A 26,733-nucleotide genomic window follows, 5' to 3' on the forward strand; every position below is an offset into this window, starting at 1 on the left:
GAAAATATGCTGCTCCCGAATTGTTGGCAATATGGTGGTAGGGCAGTAAGCCCAAGTGCTTCCAGTCGGTCACCTATTTGAGGGCGTATTTCTCTGGACTGTTACGCGATCGTGATCTGTTTCCCTCTCGGATGTCTGCGTTGTGCTTTTGGGTTCTTGGGGACAAAAACGGGAAAAAAGTGAGTGTTTTTTGGCAGAGCAGCCTCTGAGGTCTTGGTGCTGCACACCTCTTTGGAGGGGCTTCCGTCGCGTGGGGTCCATCGGATGGTGTAGAGCTGCGCGTCGGGAGCGGCCGCGTCCCACGTGACGCGGAACGAATCCTTCTTGACCTCCGAGAAGCGCATGTTCCTCGGAGGGGGGCTCCTCACTGTCACGACAATCCCCCCAACCACAGGCAGGGTGGAGCAATCAAACCACAGAGCTCACAACTGCACCATCACGACAGTAGTTCGCTTAGCCGGGAGAGCTGTAGCCCTTATTTCCACTCTACAACTGAGTCGTGCCGGGGCCCTGTCGAGGGCTGCGCCTAGCCAGCAAGTGCTAACAGCACTTGACACAATTGTCTATTAAAAGGCCAAATGGGAGATCTTTGTCTTTGTGTGTGTGCAGTTTAACACGTAAGCTTATTATCTATAACAGAGGTTTTTGGGTTAGATCGCGCAAATATATATGCGTGTGCGCGTACGTGTGGTCTCGGCCCCCGTCAGCGGCTCAATGTCTCCTTGAGTGATCACGGTCGTCACGGTGACGTTGTAGCGCGTGTTGGAGATGAGGTCCTTCAGCACGGTCGAAGTGGAGCTCGCGTCAACAACGACCTGCGCACGAGGGTTGCGGGGGGGAGAGCGGACACTCCTCAGGGAGACGCACGGCGGTCACGGTGGCCCGTGTGAAACGTGGCAGGGCGCAGCTCTGGCTTAGGCCGACAATGTTCGTCGCGAGCGTGGTCCGTGCCCTAAACTTGCACCAGAAGACAACGATAGGCGAACCAAGTTAAAGTGTCTCCCCATGCCCATTTCCACTCGTGGCCCCGTAGCCATTGGTGGAAATCCCACATTTCCATGGTCGAGGCCAAGTCCAATTTTAGGATAACCGAAGTTACCACAGATTGACACGGGTGGCTTTGGCCTCTTGTCCTGGAGGAAGCACAAGGTCGTGACCTCCCCTGCCCTGTTCATAACTTCTGACCTCCTCTGGGTCGACGCCTGCGGCTTGGTAACGCAGGCGGTAGTGCTGCACCGGCCGTCGCGACGGCTGCCAGGACACGGTCATCGTGCTGTGGGTCACGTCCGACAGGCGCAGCCAACGAGTCACAGCCGGCACTGTACACGAAAGACAGAAAAAAGCGTGAGGGACACGGGACACAGGAGGAGATGGGACACAGAACATGGGCATATGGGACACAAAACATGGGATGCAGGACATGGGATGTGGGTACAAGACACGTGGCGTGACCAGACAGAACATGGAGGGGATGTGGCGAGGGAGTATTAGGTAAGGTGCTACAGTGTCACTTTATACGGTGCAGAGATGCGAGCACTGACGGAGGAAAGGAGAAAGAGTGCTTGACAAGGCAGAGATGAGCACGCAGAGATGGATGCTGGGGAAATCTCTAAGGGAATGCAGGAGGAATGAAGAAGAAGGGAAAGCCTCATTTAATTGTTACAAGCTCAAAATAGAGAGCAGAGGGTGAACTGTTACAGCAACAAAATCCATTCACGTGCAATACTGCACTTTAACATCTATGCTGCTGGCTTTCACCAACCAGGGCTGACCAGCAAGGTGAAGTGTGTCAAAATAACCCCCTTGGTCCGCACAGTGTGGAAAGCTCCTTATCGGGCTTGGTAAAAAAATAAAAACACGGCTGTACGTCTGCACGCTCACGGACTGATGAAACTCCCAACGAGGGAGCTGCAACAAGACCAGCATTCAGAACAGACTGAATTTGTGACAGTTCAAGTATTTCTAGCAGCACGTGCTTGCGCAGGATGGCCGCACTGATGTGGACATGTGGCGGCGAGGCAGAGTGCGTGTGCGGCGGTGGTGCAGTGGTTGGCGTGCTTGCGCTACGAACCAGGCGACACCGAGTTCGATTACCACTCACGACCAATAACAGTGGCGGTTATATTTGAACCGGTACTGGGCCTACACCTAGGATCGACTCAGCCTCAAATGAGTACCTGGTACGGTGCGTAAAAAAACACCGCAACTAGGGAGGCAAAGGGGACGGGGGGGGGGGGGGGATCTTTGTCTGTGTCTGTGGCGTCTCTCACGAGTGCTCTCTTTTTTGCGCAGAGGTTCGCTCCTTCCTTCCGGGTAGCGGGCAACAAGCGACACGGTGTACTCCGTGCCCGGGAGGAGTTCCGTCAGCTGCAACTCCTCCTGGTCCTGCCCGACGTCCACCTGCATGCACAGCGTGGGGGGTGGGGGGCCGGGGTGTGACGCGTCCGCGAACGCGGGCTATACTCAACTGGCAAGCGCGATGCGAGCGCAATGCGAGCGCACATCACGCACACGCTGCACGCAAGCCAACATGCTCGTAGTGCACGCACGTCATCGCCTACGGATGTGACAACACAGCGGCGTGTTTGGTTGTGAATTTTAGGCCCCTGTAGCACACTCTAGAAATCTACTCGTTATTGATGATTTTTGAGATGGGATTGTCACGTGAATAAATTTCCAATATGTGTGGTACACCCTCCTCCAACCGACGACGCAGCCAAATAAATAAAGTTGTTGCGTAAACGAAGGAGCGTTAATTTATTACTGCCCCAGCAAAACAATGTGTGTTAGAGAGCGATCCGCAAAGTTTAACGATTTGGTACGACGTTTCACTGGCAGTTGCAACCAGCATCATCGTGGCAACTTAATTCATTTGGTTGCTGCTACATGCGTTAAAAAAAAACTGTTTGCAGTTAGGCTTCCTGCTAATATGTTTAGCTCTGTGTTTTAAATTTCCACACGAGAGTTTATGATGAATGATGTAATTATTTGGACCTGGGTCTTCCTTGAAAACGAGACCTCTGGGCTCAACAGGCTTTTCTCAACACACAACATCAGCCACGGTAAATCCACTGCTGGATGAATGCCTCACCAATCCATTACATCTCCCACAATCCTAAAATTGTAATAATTCACCTAGCACTGCACACGAGCCGATTCCATTAATCCATCTTTCTCAACGGACGTCCTCCGGGACACTTTACGCGTTCGGCTGCTGCTGCGCCATTATTAATGACCACTGGCCGTCATCATCCCTTCTAGCGACGCGTCCTGCCCAATCCCCACTCACTTTTCCCAATGTCTTAGAATTTGTGCCTTTAATCTGCACATGTTCTCTGAACCATGTTCCTCATTATATCTCACCCCCCCCGCCCCCCCATCGCCTGTCACCTCCTTACTGCCCCCCCCTGAGGCTGGCGTGTAGAGCAGCGAGTAGCCGATGGCGCCCGGGATGCGCTCCCACGTGGCCCGCATGCTCGCGTCGGTGACGTCCGACAGACGCAGGGCGCGGGGCACCGTCAGCGGCACTGGGGAAACAACGATTGCAGATGGGTGTTGGGAGCTGAATAGTTTTAGAGTTCGTAGCGTTTAACTTGTCTGCGACGTGGATACCAAGCAGGGGAAATCTCGAATGCGCACAGGGAATGGCAGTGCAACATCGTGGCAACAAAACACACGGATACACAACATGAAACACGTGCCTTAACTCACGCAAAAACACAAGAACACCACGTTGACTCCAAGCTTGGACACGTCACCTGTATATCGTGGCCTTAGAAACCTGGGAGGGGAGGGTGTTGTGGGGGCTAGGTTGGAGGGGGTGGGGGAAGAGCAGGAGTGTGTGGGGACCAGTGGCCTTTGTTTGGGGGGCTGCCATACCAACAAGGTTGATGACCATTGCTTCTGAACGAGGCTGCATCTCAAAGACGACCGTACGGAAACGGTGGGCGTATTTACGTTTGGAGGCAGAGGCAGTCTGCTGCTGTTTCCCATGGTGTTCGCCTGATTTTTTTTTCTTTCCATCTCCTGATAGGATTAAGGTTGAGTTCCGGCGGCGGGGTTATCGGGTGTGCAGGCGGTGCACCTGCACCGGGGTCCACTGGTCAAAGGGGCACCAGGGCCACCGGGCTATGAAGAGGGGGCGGGGGCAAACTTTGGGCAGCGGACTCCCTTTTTCATCCCTTGCACCAGGACCTTTGCCGACCACGCTATGCCACCGGTTTGTGCAATCGTTTAACGTTAGACATGTGGCTTATTGTAGGGGTAGCACATGCCTGGCGGGTTGAGAGTGATATAATTACATTGCCGGATGAGCTGGGAATATACATACACTGTCTAAATGCTGTGTGGAACAGCAGGACATTTGCATCACTGGGGAGAAATAAGCGAATAACACACCACACATCAGTTATAGACAAGAGACAGTCAGAGGCAGAGAGAATAAAAAGGAAGTTCTTGAGCCTGGACTTGAACAGGGGCAGGGAGTCGACAGCACAGACCACTGGGGGGAAGGGAGTTCCATAATCATGGGGCAGATGACAAGAACGACCGACCTACCGTTCAGTGATTGTACGAAGAATGATCTGTGTACAAGAATACTGTATTCTCCGTATTATAAGACGTTCTGGATAGCAAAACATACTCCCAATTTGTGCACGGTGTCAATAAAGTTACACAAATTTGCCCACGCATCACACAAACATCCCTCCCAGGCAATAAGATGTCAGGATAGAGGGGGAGGACGGAGCGTAAAAGTGCATCATCATAATTATTATCTTAACACTTGATTACCCAGCATATATATATATTTTTAAAGCTCTTACAATCTGGAGAATACAGTAAAACATTTATTTAATTTTATACACAAAAATCCCCTGTATAGCCTTAACAAACTGTTGGGGCAAAGGCTGTTAGTGACCAGCACCTATGAAGGCCAGCACAGCACACAAAGGGGTGAGTGGCCAGCACCACACCCGGCCGCCTTATAATGACATATATATACACACATAGACGTAACGTAAAAAAACTCAACGCGTTGGTCAATAAATAAGCGGAATCGTTTAACTGGTGAGCATTCGCAGGCCGCTTGTAATGCAAGCGTGGGTTCCCGGGCTGGGCTGCACGACTTGTTATTTATAAACCACGCATCACAAACACATGTTACAGACTTGCATGTGTGTATGTTAAACTGCTTTCGCACCGCACAGAGCCAACCGTGCTAATCGGCAGCAGTTGATTTCATCATCATAATTTACTGCATCGCACGCTTTCAGATGCGCATTTTCTGTGGCCGTCTGGAACGCTCTTCCGATATTAGGAATCCACTGGAACTATTCACTTTTGAAATCGAGATTGAAAACGTATTTCTGTTGAACTGCTTTTTCTGTTCAGTTTGTTCTCCTTTCCCCGCATCTCCAATTACCACGGTGTGGCTACAGTGCAAAATAAATTCAACAAACATCCATACACACCTCGGAGGTGTGCGGGGGGAAGGACAACAAACTAAACATAAAAGCAGTTCCAAAGAAACAAAAAGGCAGTTCTAAACAGAAGGTGCCGAGAGCTTGGGCCTTGAACAGGGGCGGGCAGCCTGCGGCGACGGCTGGGGCAAGGCAGCATTTCCCGTAGGCAGGCGTGGTACCCACGTGTGGTCTCGGCCCCGGAGAGCGGTTCGCTGTCCCCGACCGGGTACTCAGCGAAGACTGACACCAGGTACTCGGTGAGCGGCTTCAGGTTCTTCAGCGTCGTCAGCAGCACGGAGCCGTTCACGTGCTTCTGCTCGCGCGGACACAAATCGTCGTCGTCAATCAACCATCAATCCACTGCTGGATGAAGGCCTCCACCTCGAGCTGTTGCCGTCTCTCACGAACCTGCGACGTTAATGATCCACCCTGCACCTACGAAGCAGTTGATTTCACCTTCGTCACTCACATCGTCATCATTTTCATCATCATAATAATCTTCAGTTTCATCATTATCGTCATCATTATTGGCATCATCAGTAGTGTTGTTATTATCATTATCACCATTGCACCACTGTTTTCTGATATGCAGGATAAATTACTCAAATTATTCGAAGAAGTTGAGCAATTTCCCAATTCCTAGAACGTTCTTTCTCTCAGCGATTTATGTTGATCGTCCCGATTGTAACCATGATTTATAGGAACATTGGAAAAATTAATGCTTTATACGGAGAGCCAGCCAGGCTGAGGCTGAGCAGGGAAAAAAAAGGGAAGCGTTTTGAGATCTGGCTAATGAAGATTGAGTTGACCACAATCCTGCGCATGAGCTGATGTCATCGCAACCACCTCCACGGCAGACATCCTCTTTGGCGCGCTCTGTTCGTCGGAAGCCATTCATTTGGTCACCAGCATCATAAATTGGCCACCGTGCCTCTCCTTTCAAAGTGTGCTGCCCAAGCGAACCTAATATTTATTTTAAAACAGTAAATATCTCTCCAATATGCATTGATTCCACCGATCTATACCTTCCTGTTTCTAGGTGTAATCTTAGAATGCATCTCTCCGTGCTGCTTTGGCGGTGCGGTCAAACAACTCCCATGAATGGAACAGGTACGAAATACGACTGCCAAAAATCCGTTCCCCACCCAACGTTTAGCATTCTCAAGAGTGGATCGCATTTGCACGCACGTGGTGTGAGTGAGTGCCTATTTAATGAGGCTGTAGTGACACAGAAAGGAGCACTGCAGCCAGCACCACACCCAACAGCATTTCGTCTTCCCAGTTACAACAGGCACCGACATTGAAGTTTGAGTCAAATTAGCGGGGTCCCAGGATAGGTTCAGATGCCAAGTGCCGGAGATGGATGTGCGCGGCTAGGAACTGAACCCAGACGTTGAGACTCAACTGAGCAGTCTGCTGACCATTATAGCGCAACCTCCCAGGCATGAAAAACAAAGAATCTCCCATCAAAGCCAGGAAGAATTTTGGAGCAAGTGCTGTTAGCAAGCACCTATTAAGGCCGCCACGGCCCATGAGGAGACGGTGTGGCAAGAAGCACCACGCCCGGCCAGCCTTGTTTCTCCCCATTGCTCATGTTTAAACGCAGCACCAGGTGCACACATATTCAGGTTGAGTCGATCTAGGGGAAGCCCGGAACCGGTTCAGACATCACCCGCAAACATTGCAGGCTGTGGCCGAGATTCGAACTCGGATTTCGCAGATTCGTAACGGGGTGGCGCGAACCACTGCGTCACGTCTCGCCTTACAACATTCGCAAAAAAAGGGAGCGGGAGAGAAAGAAAGTGAAAAAAAGAAGCAAAAATTGGCTTGGGGATGAGCATGAATTGTGAAGGGACAGCTCCAAGTGTGCGGAGTGGCGTGGGGATGGGGGGGGTGTGAGTTTGGAAAGGAGAGGAGAGCAGGAAAAGGGCCTGGGGTGGGGGCGTATCTGGGCACACATGTTTGTAATAAGACTGCTGGTATTTCCTCCCATCGTCCAGCCGCTACTGTCTAACCACTGCTCTGCAACCGCTCGGTGGAGGCGCGCATTTTTTAACCCTTTCGGGCCGCAGGGTCAGCCCGGCTCGTAGAGTGCCGAGGCAAAAACACACGTTGGAGCGTTGAGACGTGCGCAGACCAGGGAGGTCTTTGCGGTCGCTCCAGTTATTGGAAGCAGCGGGGAGGTAGGGGGGGGGCTTTGGATGGCTGCTGTGAAACTGGTTTACAGAGTGGCCAGGTGGTGAAGGCGTTTGTCACTGAGATAATCCACTCGGGTTTGAAGGCCTGATTCCCGGAGCCGCCACCAGTTCGAGACTAACGATGGAGTAGCATCCAAAAGAGGGAACACGTCCGAGCGCAATGCGTTCCCTCCGTTAAAGAATCTGCTCCGGCTTAAACGCTCTATTCCCGTAGCCACACGGTCATCTAATAGCCGAGATACCAAATTGTGCCGAGTGTCATGAAGCCGGATTGCACCTACGTGCTCTTACTATTGCTCAAAAGCCGACGTGTGAAAACCAATAAAACATTCATCGCTCCAATGGCCGATTGCGACAGAGACATCTCAGCCTTTCTGCCAGTTCTGAATAAAGCACTCGTGTCGTGCGCAAATCTCTCTGTTCAAGCCAAGTCTCTTCAGGTGGTCTATATTGTGGTGTGCACATTTGGCGAAGTATTTTATTATTGTACATTTATTATACTTCGCAGCCCTTTTCAATCCAATGCTGGATGAATGCCTCCCCCATGCTGCGTCGGTCATGGGTGTTGTTTGACCGTACTTTGTTACGCAGGTCACAGTGTGGACTGATTAAGTGGGGAGGGCCCATGACCGGTTCAAGTGTCGCTCGTCACTGATGTTAATCACAGCTGCAAGTCAAAGGGAGGTCACCGGGTCCATAGCGCGGTGCGCTAACTACTGCGTCACCGCTTCCTCCCCGGTACAGGATATATATGAGCATAATTCGTAATGACGGGCATTTATTAAGATTTAACGAAGGCCATGGAATACGCATTGCAGGAAAACCCGTTTCATGTAGAGGCATAAACTTTTAAAAATTAAAATAATGATTGCGGACTTGAGGGGTGTACTTGACTTCATGTCAGTGTAACCCACATTTAAATATGAGTAACTGTAGTTATGTTAAAACGTAAAAAATCCTCAAACAATACAACTCCCTTCCAGTGCCCATTCACAAATGTAGAGGCGCAGCCCTGCAACTGCTCGCGTGCACCAACGCTGGCGGAACCGTGTCTACTTAGTAGAGGGGTGGGAGTTCCCACTGTTTACCCCATCAAGCGCGACATGCTGATCAGCTGTGGGTTTATCCGTCTGTACCGCTGGGAGGACGGAGGCGACTGCCGCGTCGGGGAAGACGGAATCGAACTTCCGACCTCCGGATTGCAAGTGCTGTGTGTGCTAACCGTGAGACCTAATGGTGTGGGCAGCAAAAGGGCAGTTGATGCGAATGCTGTCACAAGAGGTCACACGTTTTCGCTGCAACGGCCCTTCGTTGACTTTGCGTGATGAATGAGTGAACGAATGGGGCAAAAGCAGTTGTCTTATTTGCAAAAGGAGTTTATATATATGTATACTGCATTTTCCCTGAGTTCGTTCGCTAATGCTTTAAGTATGGTTAACCTCGTTGGAACACAGGTCACGTGACTTGAGACTGCAGTTCCTGGGGACGAGGAGATGAGTTTTTCAGCCACGTTTGTGACCTCAATGATGTATGCTGCCAACCAATATGGTGTCTTAATCAAACGTTTTCTTTCACTCGATAATTTAAATTCCAGGCGTTAATACCGTATTCTCCGGATTACAGGACAATATTTTTTCCCCCTGTATTTTCATAAAAACTTGGCGGAGTGTCTTATAGTCCGGAGAATACGGTAACTCATCTTCTTGGTTCTTTCGGTAAAGTCACGTAGAAGGGAAGTAATAAAATAATAAAAATAAAACATAATAAAATAATTCTCACGACGTTTCGGCCACAACGCAAGCAGCCGTCCTCAGGTGAAACCAGGTCTGTCGAGGCGACAGCGTCTGAATGAAACAGCACATGTGCTTGGAGCATATATATAAGCTGGGTTGGATAGGGTGGGGAGGAAAGGGCGCCTTGACAAAAGAATTTGCAGTCACGAAAGCTTTAAATCGAAAAATACGGTAACTGTCTATCAAGTGTGTAAGAAAAAGTGAGGGTGTAAGGCTTCAAGAACCCAGCACCCCAGACCCCCATTAACTCCCTCAATGATCTGATGAATTGTCACAATTCAGGGTAGTGATCACTTCGAGGATCATCAGGGGGTCACGTGAACGTATTACACACGACACCGATATCAGTGGTTCTCAACTTGTGGACCACAGCCTTCTAGGGGGAGCGCAGGCTGCAGCACGGACGCCGTGCAGGAGAAATTGGAATGCGGAATGGTCAGTGCCACATTGCGGTGCCAAAACGCACGACATCACACGCATGCTTTGCTAACACAAAACACACTCACGCACAACATTACACACATGCCTTACTAACACAAAACATGCTAACATACAATGACACGCATGCCTTATACTAACATAAAACACACTAATGCACAACACGACCCACGTGCCTAACACAAAACACACAAGACGATGCATATACCTTATTCACATCACTAACACGCAACACGAAACAAATGCCCGACTAATACGGTGTCTACTCGAGGCGTGGACATGTGATCTCTGTGTATTTTGGCTTGAGTGACCTGAACGGACACCGTGCACGAATTTGAAGATACCGGTTCTTACATGCAGGCCCATCCCTAGGGTACACGGTGAATCTGGGCGACCGCCCTGGGCCCCGCGTTTTGGGGGGGGGGGGGGCCCGTGCTGCGACGTCACGGTGTCAGATGTAATACTCCCGGTTTAGTTTGAAGGCGTCGGGGGGGGGTCTACACGGTGTGGTTTGTCCCAGGCCTCGCACCCACCCCTCTATGGATGGCCCTGCTTACACGTAATCACTTCACCACCATGTGTGGCAAGCTCACAGGGGGGAGGCCGATATTAAATGACTCCGAGCCGCTGCATGATTACACTCCCTGGATAAGAGGGAGGACAATTTTACTGCGCTGGGGTTTAATGACACGAAACGCAACTTTGTTTACTTGGGAATGCCACGTCGAGTCCCGAGGCTCTTTCTCAAGAGTGTCCTGCGGCCATGTTTGGCCACTAACAAGGGGTAGAAAGTTACGGTTATTTTATTATCATTACTTCAGCCCATCAGGCCAAAACGTATAAATGGCGCGCACATTTCCAAGGGTTGCTGCACTTTATGCACCGTGATTTGTGGAGGCGTCAGTGCAAATTAAACGGCTCGTTTGCGATTGGTTGGATAGTTTCCCTTGCTTCTCCGTGCCGATTGTAGAGAATAGTTCATCAAAAAACCTCCGCTTGGTTATTTCTGAGCCTTAATTACAATTCGCAAAAGGTACTGCATGTTCCGTCAGCTTTTCCCTCCTTTTCCGTGAGAGGCTATCGACTCAGGCTGTGCGCCTAAATGTTTTGAAATGTGCACGTGTGCAAATATGCAATGGCAATGATCGGTTGTGTGTGTCTGTGTGCGTGTGTATGTGTGTTTACAAGCGTAAGTTCAGATCTGGAAACTTTGGGGACAGGATGTGATGTTTCAGTATGAAATTCGTGAGAGCGTGCATCTGTGTGTATGGTTCTGGTGCATGCATGTGTGTGAGTTTGGATGCAAGGGAATGTGTGGACACACGTGTGTGTTTTGTGTGTGGGATCCAGTGGCGCAGAGGTTGGCGCACTGCACCACAAAACCGGTGACCAAAGTTCGATTCCCGCTCATGACCAATAACAGTGGCGAATATTTAAATTGGTCTTGGGCCTCCCCTCGGTCGTCTCAGGCTTAAATCAGTACAGTACTTGGTCTGGTGTATAAACATCTGAACTGGGGAGACAAAAGCGGCCGGGCGTGGTCCTGACCACTCACCCCCTCGTGTCCCATGCTAGCCTGAATAGATGCTCACTCATAGCACTTGCCTGAACAGGATGTTAAATGCTATACAGGGGACCTTTGCCTTGTCTTTGTCTTACATGTGCTCGTTGAAATCTGGAAACTTTTGGGGGGGAGGATGTGAATTATAAGTACGTAAGTGCACGTGTGCGTGCATATGTGTGTGTGTACATGTTGGTGCGTGCATGCATGCGTGAGTTTGGATCTGAAAAAGGAGGTTAGATTTAATTTTCCCCAAAGGATTACGTAAGTGTGCCCCTGCCTGCCTGTGTGCATGCATGTGTGCGTTTACACATGTGCGAATCTCATTTGCTGTCAGCGCGTTCGGACCCCAACAGGTACATTAAGAGGTAAATGTACTAATATTCCTCGCAGGGATAAGTGTTGTGCCTGGGTATATATACGATCCAGTTCCTGCCTAAGCGCTCTCATTTGAAAAAGCAGGTTAGAGTTACCAAGACGTAATGCTCCTTTGAGGCGCAATTGTGTACGTGTGTGTGTGCAAATGCTCGATTATGGATGGGAATTTGGTAGTTTTGGTCGTTCTAGGGAATACGCGCACGCACGTGTGTGCGCGCGTGTGCACGTGTGTGTGTGTGTGAAAGAAGTGTTTTCACAGGTGGCTGGGCTGCTTAAACATTTACACCCGGGCTGTTACGAGACCGCGAAAAACCTTCGCCATGGGTTTTACGAGTAAAGGCTACCTAATCGGTCTAAATGCTTGGATACGCTTTTACAAGGCCGAAGGATTTTAAGTGAAACCGCCGTAACAAGACAAACGTTAAAACTTATTACACTTTTCCGGTTAACTACACGGTGGCCTGCAGAAGTCAGTACAGAAAGAAGGTTACGAGTCTATCTATATTGCAGCCATTTTCAATCTGCCAAATCGATAAAGTCCTCCTCATGCTTTGTCAGTCATGGGTTTGTTATCTTCAACTATACCTCCCCATGCTGGTCATTGTGGGTCGGTTAAGGTAGCGGAGGAAAGTAGGACTGGTTCTGATATCACTCGGCAACGATGGTAGCCTTAGGGAGGAATCGAACTTGGTGTGGTTGCCAGCCTGCCTTGCTGCTTATACCCTCACACGCGTGGTTTCCTCCAGACATTCCAGGGGTGAATATAACCTATGAATAATTTGTCACCCCTCATATAAAAGAGTCGAGACTCAAAGAAGCATTTTTGGATAAATGTATGACATTATTTTTTATTTAAGGCTACAGCTATGCCAATTTATTTGCAAATAATTTGTTTTGAGTTATTGCAAGTACCCTGGCCTGAATCTCGTAATAGACGCAACGAAGATAAAATGTGCAGCATCACACATTCCAGATGGTCGCTAAATTACCAAACCTTTGGTTTGAAAGCTGTCAACTCTAACTGCTTCCTACTCTTGGCCTAAGGGGCCCCCAAATGTGGTAAAGGTGCAGACCTGGAATTTATTACTAATGCCACTGCTGGTAGAAAGGCCTCTTAATTAAGGGAGTGCTAGAGACCTTTCTGTCGGGTATTTTGGCCGAATATTCTACTTTACCGAGACATCTTAGAAGAGGTGCACATACCCACACGTTACTCCACTGCATACAACCTGCTCACCTGGCGATGCTGCTGGGTGGACAGAGGTGGGGAGCATTTCAGAAACTTTCCCAATATTTTCAACTGCTGCGCCAGGAGATCAAATCAAACGGTGACCTCTGGATTGCCAGTCCAGCGTGTTAACCATTAAATGTAACACTGTAGCATGAGAGGAAATCCTATTGGCAATTTAAGTCACTATGCTGCGCATTACTACTAGTTATGGGCAGAAATTAAAATTGTTTCGCTCGTTTTAAGTTCGATTTAGCTTTATAATTCACACATCACATTTAAATACGATAAATTAAATTACCAAGGTGGAATTGGGCATGGGTGTATGTATGTTGAACGTCTTTCGCACCGTGCGTAGCTCATCAGACGTGCGGGGGTAGGAAAAAAACAATCTAAACCCAAATAGTAGTTGGAAATAAAATAGATGGTTGAAAAGTGCAGAGCTACCAGTGGCTTCCTCATATCGGGAAGGAGAGTTGTCCAGAAAGGCCACGGAAGGTCCGCCCCCCTTAAATGACCTCGAGCGGGCAGCAGCGCAAGCGAAGGGCGCGAGTGAGAGGGTGGTGGTAGAACAGCCCATGGAATGGAAGTAAATAGACAAAGAGGGGGGGGGGGCTCCCAACACTTTAATGGCCCCAGGTACCCCCCTTAAGCTTAATCCGGCCTCATCCATGGTTGCCAAGTCCCAAATCCTGCGTTCTACCAAAACCTCTAAGCCTATATCACGAGCCACGTCCGTAAGGCTCCTGCCTCTCACCCAGGCCGCTCAACCTCACACCGGAGCAGCCTGACCTCACCCGCTTGGGTTCGTGGCCTTAAAGCCGCCCGAGGAGCCTCTTGGCTCTCCTTTGCGTTTGCGCCTCCTATTTTCCGCCAACAGCTCTGGGTCTGTTTAACTTTGTCTTTTTAGTTGACAGTTCCCTGTCAATACGCCGTTGGATGAAGATCTTCCCCCACACCATGTTGGACACGTCAGGTGGATGACTGGTAATTGTGGGTTGGAGGCTGTGACCAGTTCAGATACCACTCGCCACTGATGGCTGGGTGTTGAATTCAGGTTTGCCGGGACCTGCATTTGATTCCCAACCACGGATAAAATCAGTGGTGAGTAACATCTAAATCGGTTCCTGGATACCCCTTTACCATTCAACATTGTCTAATACGGTGAAGTATGGTCAAATAAACCTCACGACTGGCAGGGCATGGGGAGGGCTTCATTAAACAACTGATTGACAAAAGGCTGTAACTGAAAGGACAAAGTTATAGACCGCCTGTTTGACGACTGATTTCCCTTCCATCGTTGTTTTCGCCATAAATTATTGTAATATTATTGCTCAATTCAAGAAACATGTCGACCTTAATCTCTTACACCTTCAATAGCACTGTTTGTTTCTGGGAATTTTCGGGCATTTGGGTGCGTGCACCGCGACAAAAAACAAAAGGCTGCAATTTATTTACCCCTCAACTCAATACGGGGGCAGCATTTCCTATGTGTGTGTATGTAATGGGAATCACGCGACTCGTGGACGTGATGTTCACCAGAATGCCCAAAAAAATGACCGATTCTTGAATGTTGGCTATTCACCGAATCGCCAGTGTTCGGTGGAGGGGGGAGGGAGGCGGTGGAAGGCAGTGAATCATCACAGCTCTATCAGACACACGCAACATCACTGCATCTCGGCCTACGGTGGCAAAACTCTCAGAGTTGGCAGAGACTGCGTGATGGAAATGAATACTCCTGAGGCACGGCTATTTGACACAGACAAGTCCCTCAACTCAATCCCCCCCATCCCTCCTCCTCATTTAAAAAAAAACAAGGAACAGTCTTTCCTACTGACGAAATGAGTCCATTCCCTTCCAAATAAAACCTTAACACTCTCGACACATCAAGAGAATGCCAAAGGCGTTCCTCGGGGGGAGGGGGAGAAAGGCGAGGGTTTACAGACTTTATAGTAACAGTATGCGTTCATTTTCAACGTATGGGGGGCGGGGGCGATGCTCGTGGGGGAGCTTGCTTGTGGTCTCTCAAAAGGAAGCTTTCTTTATGCAGAGTGCAATGAGAGACGACACGGCGCCCTAAAGCGTCGCTACCCGGTCTGGCGCAACGTTGCGGCGGATAAAAGATCTGGTTTTCTCCCGCTCAAGGGGAAATTTGTGTCAAAAGTCACGACTAACTCGAACAAGTTGTTGTGGTTTTGTTTCAGTTGCTAACCTGTTTTTGTTTCTCACATTGAAAATTGCCTCCCATCGTCATCCATTTGCCGAGTTCTCGTACGTGGCCTTGCTTGATTCAAGAAACGCACATTAACCATTCCAAATTACAGCTCCAACGGTGCTGCTTTGTTGCTAGGCCACTTGGCGCCCCTGAGCCTTTGGGCTTAGAGCTGAGCAAGCCGTGATTAAAAAATAAATAAAGGCGGTGACTTTTTTTATTGCTCGTTTTAATTTCAGCGCAGGAAATGTTTGACTCGATGTTTTTTTTCTTTGCAGATTTATGAAAGCGCTTGTTATAATTTCATTTGTAATTTGTTCAGGTTCCATTTTAACTCGTTTCACTTTCAGCGCTGGTATGAATGAAATAATAATTCTCAGCTAAAAGGTAAAGGTCCAGCCCTGTGAATAAATTGCTCATGCCGCCAATGCTCCTGTCAGAGCCTCCATTTAGAGGGAGCTCTAGCGAGCCCCTCGAGAGGGTATTTGGCCAACTCTTCCAAGGTGGAATCTGTTCGATTGTATCTAGTTTTTGTTCATAAGCAGGTAAAGGTGGCGCCCTGAAATTGCATGCATAGTGTCTTGGAAAATCACTCAGTCGGCACGTTGTTACAGATCACCTGCTTACACTTTATTATTCTATTCTTGTGTAGGGGTGTTAGAGAGAGAGCCCGTTATGCATGGCAGCTTAGGGCAAACAAACACAGTGGGCGGGGCTACGTGAGTGCACAGGGGAGGTGCTCTCTACGACGTCCGCGCCAGGCACCCGGGTGGGGCCCCCACCCCTCAGCGGGGGGTTGGGTATAAAAGGGGATGTATCGGAGGGCTCGGGGTTCTTGTTAAGCTAACCAGTGAAGACTGAAGACGTCTTAGCTAGAGCCCTGGACTCCCCTGGTTCGCCGTCCTTATCAGGGCCGAACAGGACCGAGCCAGCGGCGTGGTCCCGAGATCCAGAGCCGGTGCTCCTGTCAGCGCTGGTTTGGGACTCAGGGTACCGGGCCCGACTTACCAGTGTCGGGCCAGATAGCCTCCCCTAGCCCGTTAGAGAAGGACTAGGAGGCAGGCTAGAAAGTAGCTAGCGCGTATATCCCCAGCTAGCCGGGTGAGGGGGCCGACACCCCCTCTAGAATTGTATGCCACAACCGTGCTGTGTGTAATAAACCCGTGTGCCTCCAACTCCGGCGTCCAAGAGTCGTGAACTCTACTACATCTTGGAAAATCACTCAGTCGGCACGTTGTTACAGATCACCTGCTTACACTTTATTATTCTATTCTTGCACCAGTTGTAGGCACTCCTATCTCTGTCTATATGGTCACTTTTGTTGACTAACTTCCCTTATCTACTTCACACCTCACAAACCTCCCTGCGGCAGCTCTTCCTCTCAGCAGCTCCGCACTCGAGGCTCCGCACTCAGCAGCGCTCACACAGAGCTCGCACACAGCAGCGCTCACACAGAGGCTCGCACACAGCAGCACTCACACAGAGGCTTGCACACAGCTTCCCTCACTCTGCGCCGCTGCCCTCGCCTACGTTCCCTCAGACCCACTCACTCGTCCGATCCAGGCGGGGGGAGCAACCATCACCCGCCCGGCGACTAGCGAGGGTTGAGGTCCGTCCCTGGCTTGAGTGGCAGCGGCGAGATGTCTTCTCCTTGGTCCCAGCAACCCGAACTCCCGCTCCGCTCTCACGCGCCTCCTTATATCCTCCTCCCAATTACCCAGCTCCTCCCTTGTGTCTCTTTAGGGCCAGACAGGCTGGCGTCTGTCAGGCCATCAATCACCCCTTATCGCATGTCTCTCTGTTGCAACACCTCCGGTGTCAGCGTGTAACCCCGGGCCGACCCCGTCTGCACCCGATTATCCCCTTAATGAGGTGGAGGTTTGCTCGTGCAACCTCACGTTGCACACGCGCACCTGCCTGCCCTCAGTTGCCCTCGGCCAACAGTGCCGCTACTGGTGGAAGGTCCTCCACTAGGGTGGTAATGAGAGTCCCTCTGGAGGGTATTTGGCCAACTCTTCCAAGCTGGCCAGAGCTGGGAGTACCCACACATTTTCTCACCGCACGCAACCTGCAGATTTGGCTAACTGCCGTGTGAAGCCTGTTACACCACTGCTGGGTAGACACAGGTGGTGAGGAGGGAGGATTGTAAGAAACTCACGCCGTTGTTTCAACTGCCACACCTGGGAGATCGAATCGAACTGGCAACAACCCCATTGCATGTCCTGTGCGCCGCTAACCATTGCGTCGCAGCAGTTAGATTGCTGTAAATACCTCATCCAAATTTGAGAAGTCGAACTACCAGTTGGACTGTTTCACCTCATCCATACTTGCAGATGAGAACACTCTTTTCTGCACACTCCTCGACTTTGGGATTCCCTTCAATCGTTTTATAGCCTTGCTCAATTCAAGAAACATATGAACTCATTTATCTATTGTAACTTGAAAAGTGCTGTTTAATTGCTGACTGCCTGGCATCATGAGGCTATGTACCTCGACTCAGCAACCATGATACAAAAATATATATCACGAAATAAAGGTGTTCTAGGGTTGCGTTTGCGTCTGTCTCCACTGCCGCCCTTTTCTAGCCCATTGCTCTTTGTCCAAGGCAAGCCAACGAGACAATTCCAAAACAGGGCTTTTTATGGTCAGACGCGGCAGCACGGCGTGTTCTCCACTATCGAGCAACATTCCACACCCCTCTGTCTCGCACAATTGCGGCAGAAAAAAATCATATTTATTATTATTGATGGGAGTGGGAAAAAAAAACGCATGCACCGATCTTTTCAAATGTGCGTTGGACGATGAACTGTGCCAAACAGGAGCTGATCGGTCCCAGAGCATGCGTGTCTGTGTTTACTTGTGTTGTCTGTATGTGCGTGTTTGTGTGCATGCACGGGTATGTGCGGCAGAAGGCCAGGGCAAGGACGTGGACATGGAGGTGGTGCTTATCACGTCGTAATTACTAACAATTTTTATTTTACCAAGTAAGGCCCACTGAGCTATGTCGATATTTTTCAGAAGCTACCTAGTCGCAAATTATAGCCCAAGGAAGTGGGTTATGTGAAAATTTATATCAGTAGCAAAATACTCAAAACGTATGTTTCTAAATGTGGAGGGAAAAAAACGGACTCGGAGAAAAAGCCACACGACCACAGGGAAAGAGAAGATGCAAACTTAAATTATACAGCAGGCATCAGGGTCGGGATCGAATTCACGACCTCCTGTATACCAGGCGAGGTAGTTAACATCTCGCCAGCGCGACACCCCAGTAATGGTGAGTTACATCCCAGTACATCATGTTCCGTGCCTGGCTGTGCAGACTCCAGGCAACCAGTACGATAAGTCACCGACTTACGAACGGGTTCCGTTCCTGAAACCCGTTCATATAAGTCGAACGGTTCATAAGTTGGAGCACAATAATGTACTGTATTTAAATTAACGTACGGTCAGTGTTATAAAATAAGTTGCGGTTCAAGAAAAAAGGGAAAGCACTGTTAAACTCATGAATAATAAGAAATATTGTACATTTGCACATTTGCCGAACTGAATAGTTCCGCAGTTCAGTTCGCAAGTCGATTGGTTAAAATAGACATCTTATGGAAACTCGTTTGGAAGTGCGTTCATAAGTTGGCGACTGCCTGTATTTGAACCTGAACCGAGCCAAACCTGTTCTGGACTAAGCCTACCATGTAGGCCGAGAGCCTATCGGGAGGGGGGGGGATTAACGACAGAACCTGGAGGAGACGGCATTGACTCGGAGATTTTGTCCCTGACCTCACCTCCATTTGTTTCTCGCTGACAGCGATTTCCTCCAACAGTCCATCCAGTCTAAAGGGGGTACCCTTCATGTGAATGAGCATCTTCGTTTTTATATACATGTGTGTGTTCATAAGCATGTATGTTGGTGTTTGTGCATATTTGTGCTTAGATTAGCTGTTAGTTCAGTCACCATCCCCTCTCCCGCTGAACCAGCTTCCCTCATTTACTTCACTAAATGCCTTTACAAAATTCAACTGCATGAGGCTGCACAGATATAATTTACAAACACACACCTTATATTTAATCCTCGGTAATTATGGTTTTTTTTCGTGTGTGTGTATGTTTTAATTTACAGAGTGAGTTAGAAACGTATTCTTTGGGTCTTTCGGTAAAGTCACATAGATAGGTTTTCTTTGAACCTATCTACGTGACTTCACCGAAAGACCGAAAGAATATTAATTCCTGCAGTCACGAAAGCTTTAAGTCCAGATTTGAGTTATAAAGTTTTATTTTTTAACCCGCACGACAACGGTACACATGGAGCTGCTTTTTCGAACCGCGCCAGACATTATTCACGACCACGGGACAGCGCATGGAATGTCCTCTCCCCAAGGATGGCACGCTCTCACGATGCCATTCCTCGGCAGCCCTGGCCTTGAATATGATGAAGCAGGGGGTGTTTGCACGCACATGTCTGCGTGTGTGCGCACATGGGTGCGCAGCGTGCGTTCGGAAGCGGCTAGAGAAGCCGGGTTGCCTTGCTTGTCGGGAACCGCACGACGAACTTATACCCATTCAAAATGCGCCAGCACGGGGCTGGTGCGGTACAGGTGGTTTCCCACTGACCCGCCGGAACGAAGCCATGCTACGGAGCCAAGCTGGGCTGGGGATGGGACTAGGCACGTGTGCAATGTGTGTGTGATGTCATGACACCTGAATAACATGAATAAAAAATGGCATCCAGCAGATCATTGGGGTGCTGCAACGTGTGTGCGTGTGCGTGAGCGTCACGCGATGTCAGTAATACGGCTCGGATTGTGCAGTGGAAAAATAATAATTTACACCTCCTGAGCTGTGCCTCGAGCTGGCTCGGCACTGGCACCAGCGTGGCTTGTTTTGCCAATGGAAAAGGGGCATTTGATGACGCACGCGACGATTATCAGGGTTGCATCATAGCGCTCACGATCACCACTCATAATCGCTGTTCACAATCACCACTCATGATCACCACTCACAATCGCCGAGCACGATCAGCGCTCACGATCTCCACACACGATCGCCACTCACAATCGTAACTCACGATCGCCACTCACAATCGCCGCTCACGATCGCCACGCACAATTGCCGTGCACGCATCATCGATTACATGCGAGCCACTTGCGATCGAGCGAATGCGTGCTCGGCCAACAAGCGCAAGGGCAATTGCCAAAATCGGTGGGCGTGCAAATCTCTGCACGGTCCACGACAAGGCAGGCGCCTACATTCATGCTCGCGTTGCGGAGTATGATGATGGAAAATTCCTGCAGAACCAAAAGCTTCTCTCTCGCGTGCTAACAATGCATCCAGCGTTGGGAAGTCATTAATTATTGTGCATGGCGAACGCTGAGTGTGCACGTGTCCAAAAGTAATATTATTCCTTTTGTATTGTTACAGGTGGGATTTGTTGCAGAGTGTGAAAAAATACACCAATGCCTGGTTATCCTGCTGCACAGGTTTTCGCAGCCGTGCTGGCTGTTTAGTTCTACGGTGCGTTTTCAGGTCGACTCAGCCTCAAATGAGTACCTGGTGTGGTGTGTAGTAAACATTGCCGCTGGGGAGACAAAGGCTGCCGGGCGTGGTGCCGGCTACACCCACCCCCTCGTTCGCGCTAACAGCGCTTGCCCCAACCGTCTGTTAAGGTTACACGGGGTGGGGGGGGGGATCTTCATCTTTGCTGTGTGCGAGTACCTGTTCCGGGTCGCCTCCCTTCTTGGGCACGTACTCCAGACGGTAGCGCAGGGGGGTGGCGCCGCCGTCCGGGTGTTTCCACGCCACGCGGAATGAGCCGTGCGTCGGGTCCGACGTGACGAGGGCCCGAGGAGAGAGGCGCGGCGCAGAGGTGGGCTCCTCTATTGACAGCAACATAGACATCTTTTCAATTTTGTTTCATTCGTAGGAAAGGCGAAGGCGCCCTGCTTGCAACTGCGCGTTTACGCCTTGCTGGTCGGAAAAGTCTCCGCGAGTGCTCCAGGGAGAGCCCCTCTCGGGCAGTTGTTTCTCAAACTTTTTGTAGCCCTTTGGACCACTCAGCCCCCCCCCAGCTCCACTCCTGGTGACAAAATGCATTCACTTCTCTCTCTAAATACAAGAAATATAAAAATATTAATTTGACCAGGTGGGGACGAGGAGGGGGGCATTTAGATCTTAGGGTTAGGGTAGTTTAATCAGGGCAGTTTACCAAACTTTATTTTAAAAATAAAAATCACAAGTAAAATATTAATTGTTGTCCGAAACAAAAGGAATAATAAACATTGTCATTACTCGAATTGTAGATGTTGTGGGTTTACGTGACAAACCTTACTAATTGGCTGTGTCGGGTGGCGGCGGGGTTAACGACACATTTATATTTACAAGATCTAATCCAAAAACCTCTATTATGGAAACATTGTCATTATTGTCTGGATCAAGCTGCATTAGCACCACAGCCCTGCGGACCACCTGGAGGAGGGTCGCGGACCACTGATGCTGGTCCGAGGACCGCACTTTGAGAACCACTGCTCGGGGGGGAGGGGAGTGTGGGGTATTTTGGCTTCCTCTTCCTCTCGCAAGAGGTGGGGAATACCCACAGTCTTCCTGGCCACACACGACTTGCCGATCGACCGTGGTGCACACATTTCCACTGTCGGGTGGGCAGAGGTAAAAGGGATGGCGGCGGGGGGAATTTAAGAAACTTGCCCCATTATTTTAAATGCCACGCCGGGAGGTTGAATGGAATTGGCGACCTCTTGAAGTTCAATGTGCGAACCTTTGCACCACGGGCAGCATTCCTACTGCTGCTGAGATCAATATTATATTTTCTTAAATTTGTATTGTAAAAGAAAATATTGTGTTCAGTTGAGCAGTGCCGCAGAGTAGTGAACACAATATGTCATGAGTTTTATTCCTGGCCAAGGCTGGCATCAGTGGCGAGTGATATTTAAATCTGTATTGGGCCATCCCTCCCCCCTTGCTTCACCGACACGCACTTTACAAGTGTGGTGAAGTATGGTCAAACGACCCCCAGGACCGACACTGCATGTAAGATACCTTCAGCCAGCAGTGGATTGATAAAGGGATCCAAACTACGATTGTTTTTGTTAACTGTGTTTTTAAATGTACACTGTATACGTAGTTTATTTAGTATTGTGTTTGAGTCTGTACTTTGTTTTTAGTCATCATGTGGCACTGTTTTGAAAATTCTTGGATGATGTTCTTTAAATTCTGTATTTCCTCGTTAATTGCGTTGTTCCTGTTTTTTTTTCATTTTCATGTTTTGAATTTTGTTTCCACTCTGGAATCCGTTTGTAGGAAGATGTGTTTATTTGGAGCCAGTTCTCCCTTGAAAAAAAAAAATGGAGCTCTGGTTTCAATGATCTCTGAATAATAATAATAATAAAACCCCTTTTTGTAATCCACTTCTGGATGGTCTCCTAACACCCATGTCAGTCATGGCGCGGGGTTGTTTGATTATACTTCAGCACAATGTTCAGCGATGGATAGTGGAGCGGAGATATCATGTCCGGGACACATCCAGATATCACACGCTGCCGACGGGGCGATAGCAAGTAATTAAATAGAGGTCATAGCTCAGTGTGCAAAACGCTCCGGCCACTGGGTCCAAGTACGTGCTCTCACCAGGCTCTAAAGTGTATCCCTCTGAAGTGCAGAGCAAACAAGATGTCACCGACTGTCATTAGCAAAACCGAAAACACCCCCTCACTGATCCACTCAGTGGCAGAGTCAATGTGCTCTAGCCTGGCCCGGGGAGCTCGTGCACAAGACTGCTCGATGCACTGTTGGTTGAATAATACGATGTGCATCATAACAAAAACACTGAAACTGACGCCGATCGCCTGGCTCCATATCCTGACGAAAAATTCCGCCACCACACATTTTCGTGCCAATGACAACGACCCTACCCATCAAACGTGACCTCAACAAAGTTCCTTGCTGCTGACTGAAACCCCTTCTGGGATCACGCCGTTACCATCGTAGAATCTCGCTCAGACCCAGAAGAACGCTGGCGAACAGAGTGGAGCAACGTGGACGTTCAGAATAAATACCTCATTTGAGACCCAAACATCACACTCGCTGGCTTTGACATTCCTCGAAGACACTGGTTGTGTAGTCATCAACCGTATCAGAGTCGCCGGGTTTGTAGTGCAGAACAACCACCACAATCAGTCCCACCGGCACCACCATCACAACAAACACTGCCGTGGCAGCCATTGCCACCTCACCCCCCCCCCCCCCCCGCCGCCACGGTTACCATTGATGAGGATGAACTGTGCTTCAACGCGGTTGCAGAGCGTGCGGGTGAGGCCCTCGATGATGGAGTCCAGCACGTTGAAGTCGGCGACGATGTACATGTGGTCGGCGTGCGGGGGTGACGCGATCAGCTGCAGCTCGCTCTCGTCTGCGTTCTTGATGCCTGCGCCGCCGTCACCGCCACACATGCCCGACAATAATGGGCAACGCCGCCTCCGTCAACATCGCCGTGCAGGTTGAGATGTTAACTACCTCGCCTGGTATACATGTGGTTGTGAGTTCGACCCCGACGCCTGACGCCCCTGTATATTTTTAGTTTGTATGTCTCTCTCTCTTTTGCATCCACTGGGATTTTTGCACACAGTGTTGGTGTACGGTGCTTTTTCTGCAATATTTTGCTGTCTTTTCTTGGATTTTCTGTTTGCACATAGTCACTTTAAGATGTTTTCTTGTTCATGTTTTTGTTTTCTGTTTGTTGCGGTTGCACCCGATTCAAGAGCTGAATGGCTCACAGGGCTATACCTAATAAATGAACTTGAAAATGAACTTGAACTTGAACTCTCTGTGGTCGTGTGGATTAGTCTCCGGGTCCTCCGGGTTTTCCCTCCACATTTAGAATCAACATGCATTCAGAGCATTTGGCTGCTATAGATTTTCACATGATGAGCCACTTCGTTGAGCTATCATTTGTGGCCAGGTCGCTTCTTAAGAAGAGCTGTATAGCTCAGTGTGCCTTACCTGGAAAGATAAAAGATTGTTGTCCTTTTGTATGCATTATTATGAATGTATTAATCTGCCAAGTTAATTTGATTTGTTTATGTCATTCATTTGCTACTGGGTTACTGGACACAGCCGAATCACGATGAAACAAATTAAAGTAATTTTACATTGTGAAACTGCAGTGGTGCCCGAGCGCAGATATGAAGAACTAACCACACTCATTAATAACGCTGCCCTTAAAGGCAAAGCCACAAATATGTGCATAACAGGATGATGTTTCAGTGAATAATAGTTGGAGATTGCACTATACACCTGGACTGCAACTATTCTCCACTCAATCGCTCAGGTTTCTCCATCTTTCTGAAAATGAAGGAGGGGCATTGCCCTAGACGTTGCCCATTTATACACACATACACATATATGTCAAATTGAGTGCAGAGTTTTTGACAATCGTGTTGAGTTGCCGTGTACCGCTGCTGTGTCTGCATGTCCCTGTGTGGCTGCGTGCCAGTGATGGGGGCACCCACCGATGGCGAAGAGTTCGATGCCGCGGTCGCGCATCTGGCGAGCGGGTTCCTGCACCTCGTCCTGCGATTTCCCGTCCGTCACCAGGATCCCGATCTTGGGCAGCAAGGAACGTGCCCCCCGCTCCATGCCGAAGCTCTGCTCCAGCACGTGCAGCAGCGCCAGCCCTGCACAGAGGGAGTTGGGGGCGGGAGTGGGGAAACCAAAGTGCCGGTATCCATGTTTGATGACCTGAGAAGTGCCGGCATGGTGTACTGTCGCACACTGACCCATTGAGTCCACTAGCTTTAAATCAAGAGACCTTTTTCTGTCTTACTGATGTGTTGAGAATCACACATGCAAAACAACTTTTGACTTGAACGTAGGGTTGGTGGACAACTCAGTGATTGGGCCATCGTTTGTGCGTGTGTGTTGTGATGTACCAGTGGTGAAAGGCGGTTAGCATGGGCCCTGGTGCAAGCAATGAAATGGGAGTAGCCCCCTGGGCCAATTTCCCCTCCACTCCTCCTCATATCTTAGCACCTGCCTGGGCTCCTTCGGCCCATGGGGCCCTGGTCCAGTTTCACCGCATGCACACTAAGCTAGCAATACTGCTGCGATACACCCACATCATGTTAAGGCAACAGTGTGGTGGCCATTAGGTGGGGGGGGGGGGGCAGAACAGAAATAAGGTTTCTAACCCATCTGTGGGAAGTTTGAGTGTTGTTTTACTTTTCTTAGGGCCGCTCTGGTTCGCCCCTCCCGCAGGCAAGAATACAGTACATAACAAACTAGGCAAACATTCTGAGTGAAACTCTTGAAAAGGTGTCCTGGGACTGGGGGTTTCCTGACTGAAAAAGAAACAAGTGTAATATTGTTCTTAGCCATCAAATAATTCCTCATGTTTTGTGGAACCCTCCATTTATATATACACACACACATATACTGGAATAAACGGATGTACAATCCACTGCTGAATGAAGGTCTCCCAGTGGCGTGTGGGTGATGGGTGTTGTTTGACCAAACTTCGCCACGCTGTACAGTGGGGGTTTGGTTAAGTGGAAGCCATGAATCAATTTAGATGTTACTCGCCACTGACATTAGCCTTAAAAAAAAATCAACTGGGCACCGCGGTGGCGAGGTGTTAACTACCTCGCCTTGTATACAGGAGGTCGTGGGTTCGATCCCGACCCTGAAGCCTGTATATTTGGGGTTTGCAAGATCTCCTCATGGCTACGTGAATTTTTCTCCGGGTCCTCCGGTTTTTCCCTCCACATTTAGAAACATACATATAAAGTATGTGGCTGCTGTAAATTTCCACATGATAAGCTATTTCATTGGACTATCATTTGTGGCCAGATCACTTCTGAAAAAGAGCTATATTGTTCAGTGGGCATTATCTAGTAAAACAAAATAAAAATAGTTTAGTTAAAATAGTTTAAACTCAGGTCATTGAGAACATAGCAGAGGGCAATAACCTCTGCGGCCACAGCTCCATGCCTATATAAACAAATATATACACATGGTTAACATCTTTAAAGACGTCTAATCAGCATGGAAGAGTAGACCAAAATATCCTTCAGAGGTGCTCTTAAATGATCCCCCGAGTCTAGTGGAGGCCCAATCGCCAATCGCGGCCAAAGATATCTTTGTAGTAGGGCCGCACCGTGACCTATTACACACGGTAAACATTTTAAACATCCATATAAAAAAAATATATTAGTACTGACAGTTTAATTTTTCCAGCAAGTCCAACTTGACATTATTAGCTGTTGTTTGGCACTACATTTATAGCGATGGTTAAATCCCCTTGTAGTTTTAGCGAGCTAGTTTTAAAAACAGATACATGAATGCATAAACATGACGGATGGCAGTGGGCACTTCCTGTGGGAGATTATAATGCAAAAGCACAATTGCGTCAATAGGATAAAGACGTTTCTGAAAGGGTCAGCTCCACACCGATACTACTGGGGT

The 26,733-nt window shown here is 49.1% G+C and overlaps 1 protein-coding gene across 2 annotated transcripts in view; it reads right to left on the reverse strand.

The window, feature by feature from the left end:
* LOC144940684 (collagen alpha-1(XII) chain-like) overlaps positions 1–26,733 on the reverse strand; it is a 131,994-nt gene that overhangs the window by 47,594 nt on the left and 57,667 nt on the right. For both annotated transcript variants that reach the window (XR_013639157.1, XM_078866993.1), the window contains exons 20-28: positions 24,783–24,947; positions 23,537–23,698; positions 20,977–21,137; positions 5,646–5,775; positions 3,391–3,527; positions 2,271–2,400; positions 1,186–1,319; positions 686–815; positions 228–367 (exon numbers count right to left, since the gene is read on the reverse strand). Coding sequence is in view for 1 of the 2 variants with exons in the window: in XM_078866993.1 (XP_078723119.1) it covers positions 228–367; positions 686–815; positions 1,186–1,319; positions 2,271–2,400; positions 3,391–3,527; positions 5,646–5,775; positions 20,977–21,137; positions 23,537–23,698; positions 24,783–24,947 (1,289 nt within the window). In the remaining variant the exon portion in view is untranslated. The remainder of the gene's footprint in view (positions 1–227; positions 368–685; positions 816–1,185; positions 1,320–2,270; positions 2,401–3,390; positions 3,528–5,645; positions 5,776–20,976; positions 21,138–23,536; positions 23,699–24,782; positions 24,948–26,733) is intronic.

Source organism: Lampetra fluviatilis, chromosome 23, assembly GCF_964198595.1.
Source record: "Lampetra fluviatilis chromosome 23, kcLamFluv1.1, whole genome shotgun sequence".
Classification (NCBI taxonomy): Eukaryota; Metazoa; Chordata; class Hyperoartia; order Petromyzontiformes; family Petromyzontidae; genus Lampetra; species Lampetra fluviatilis.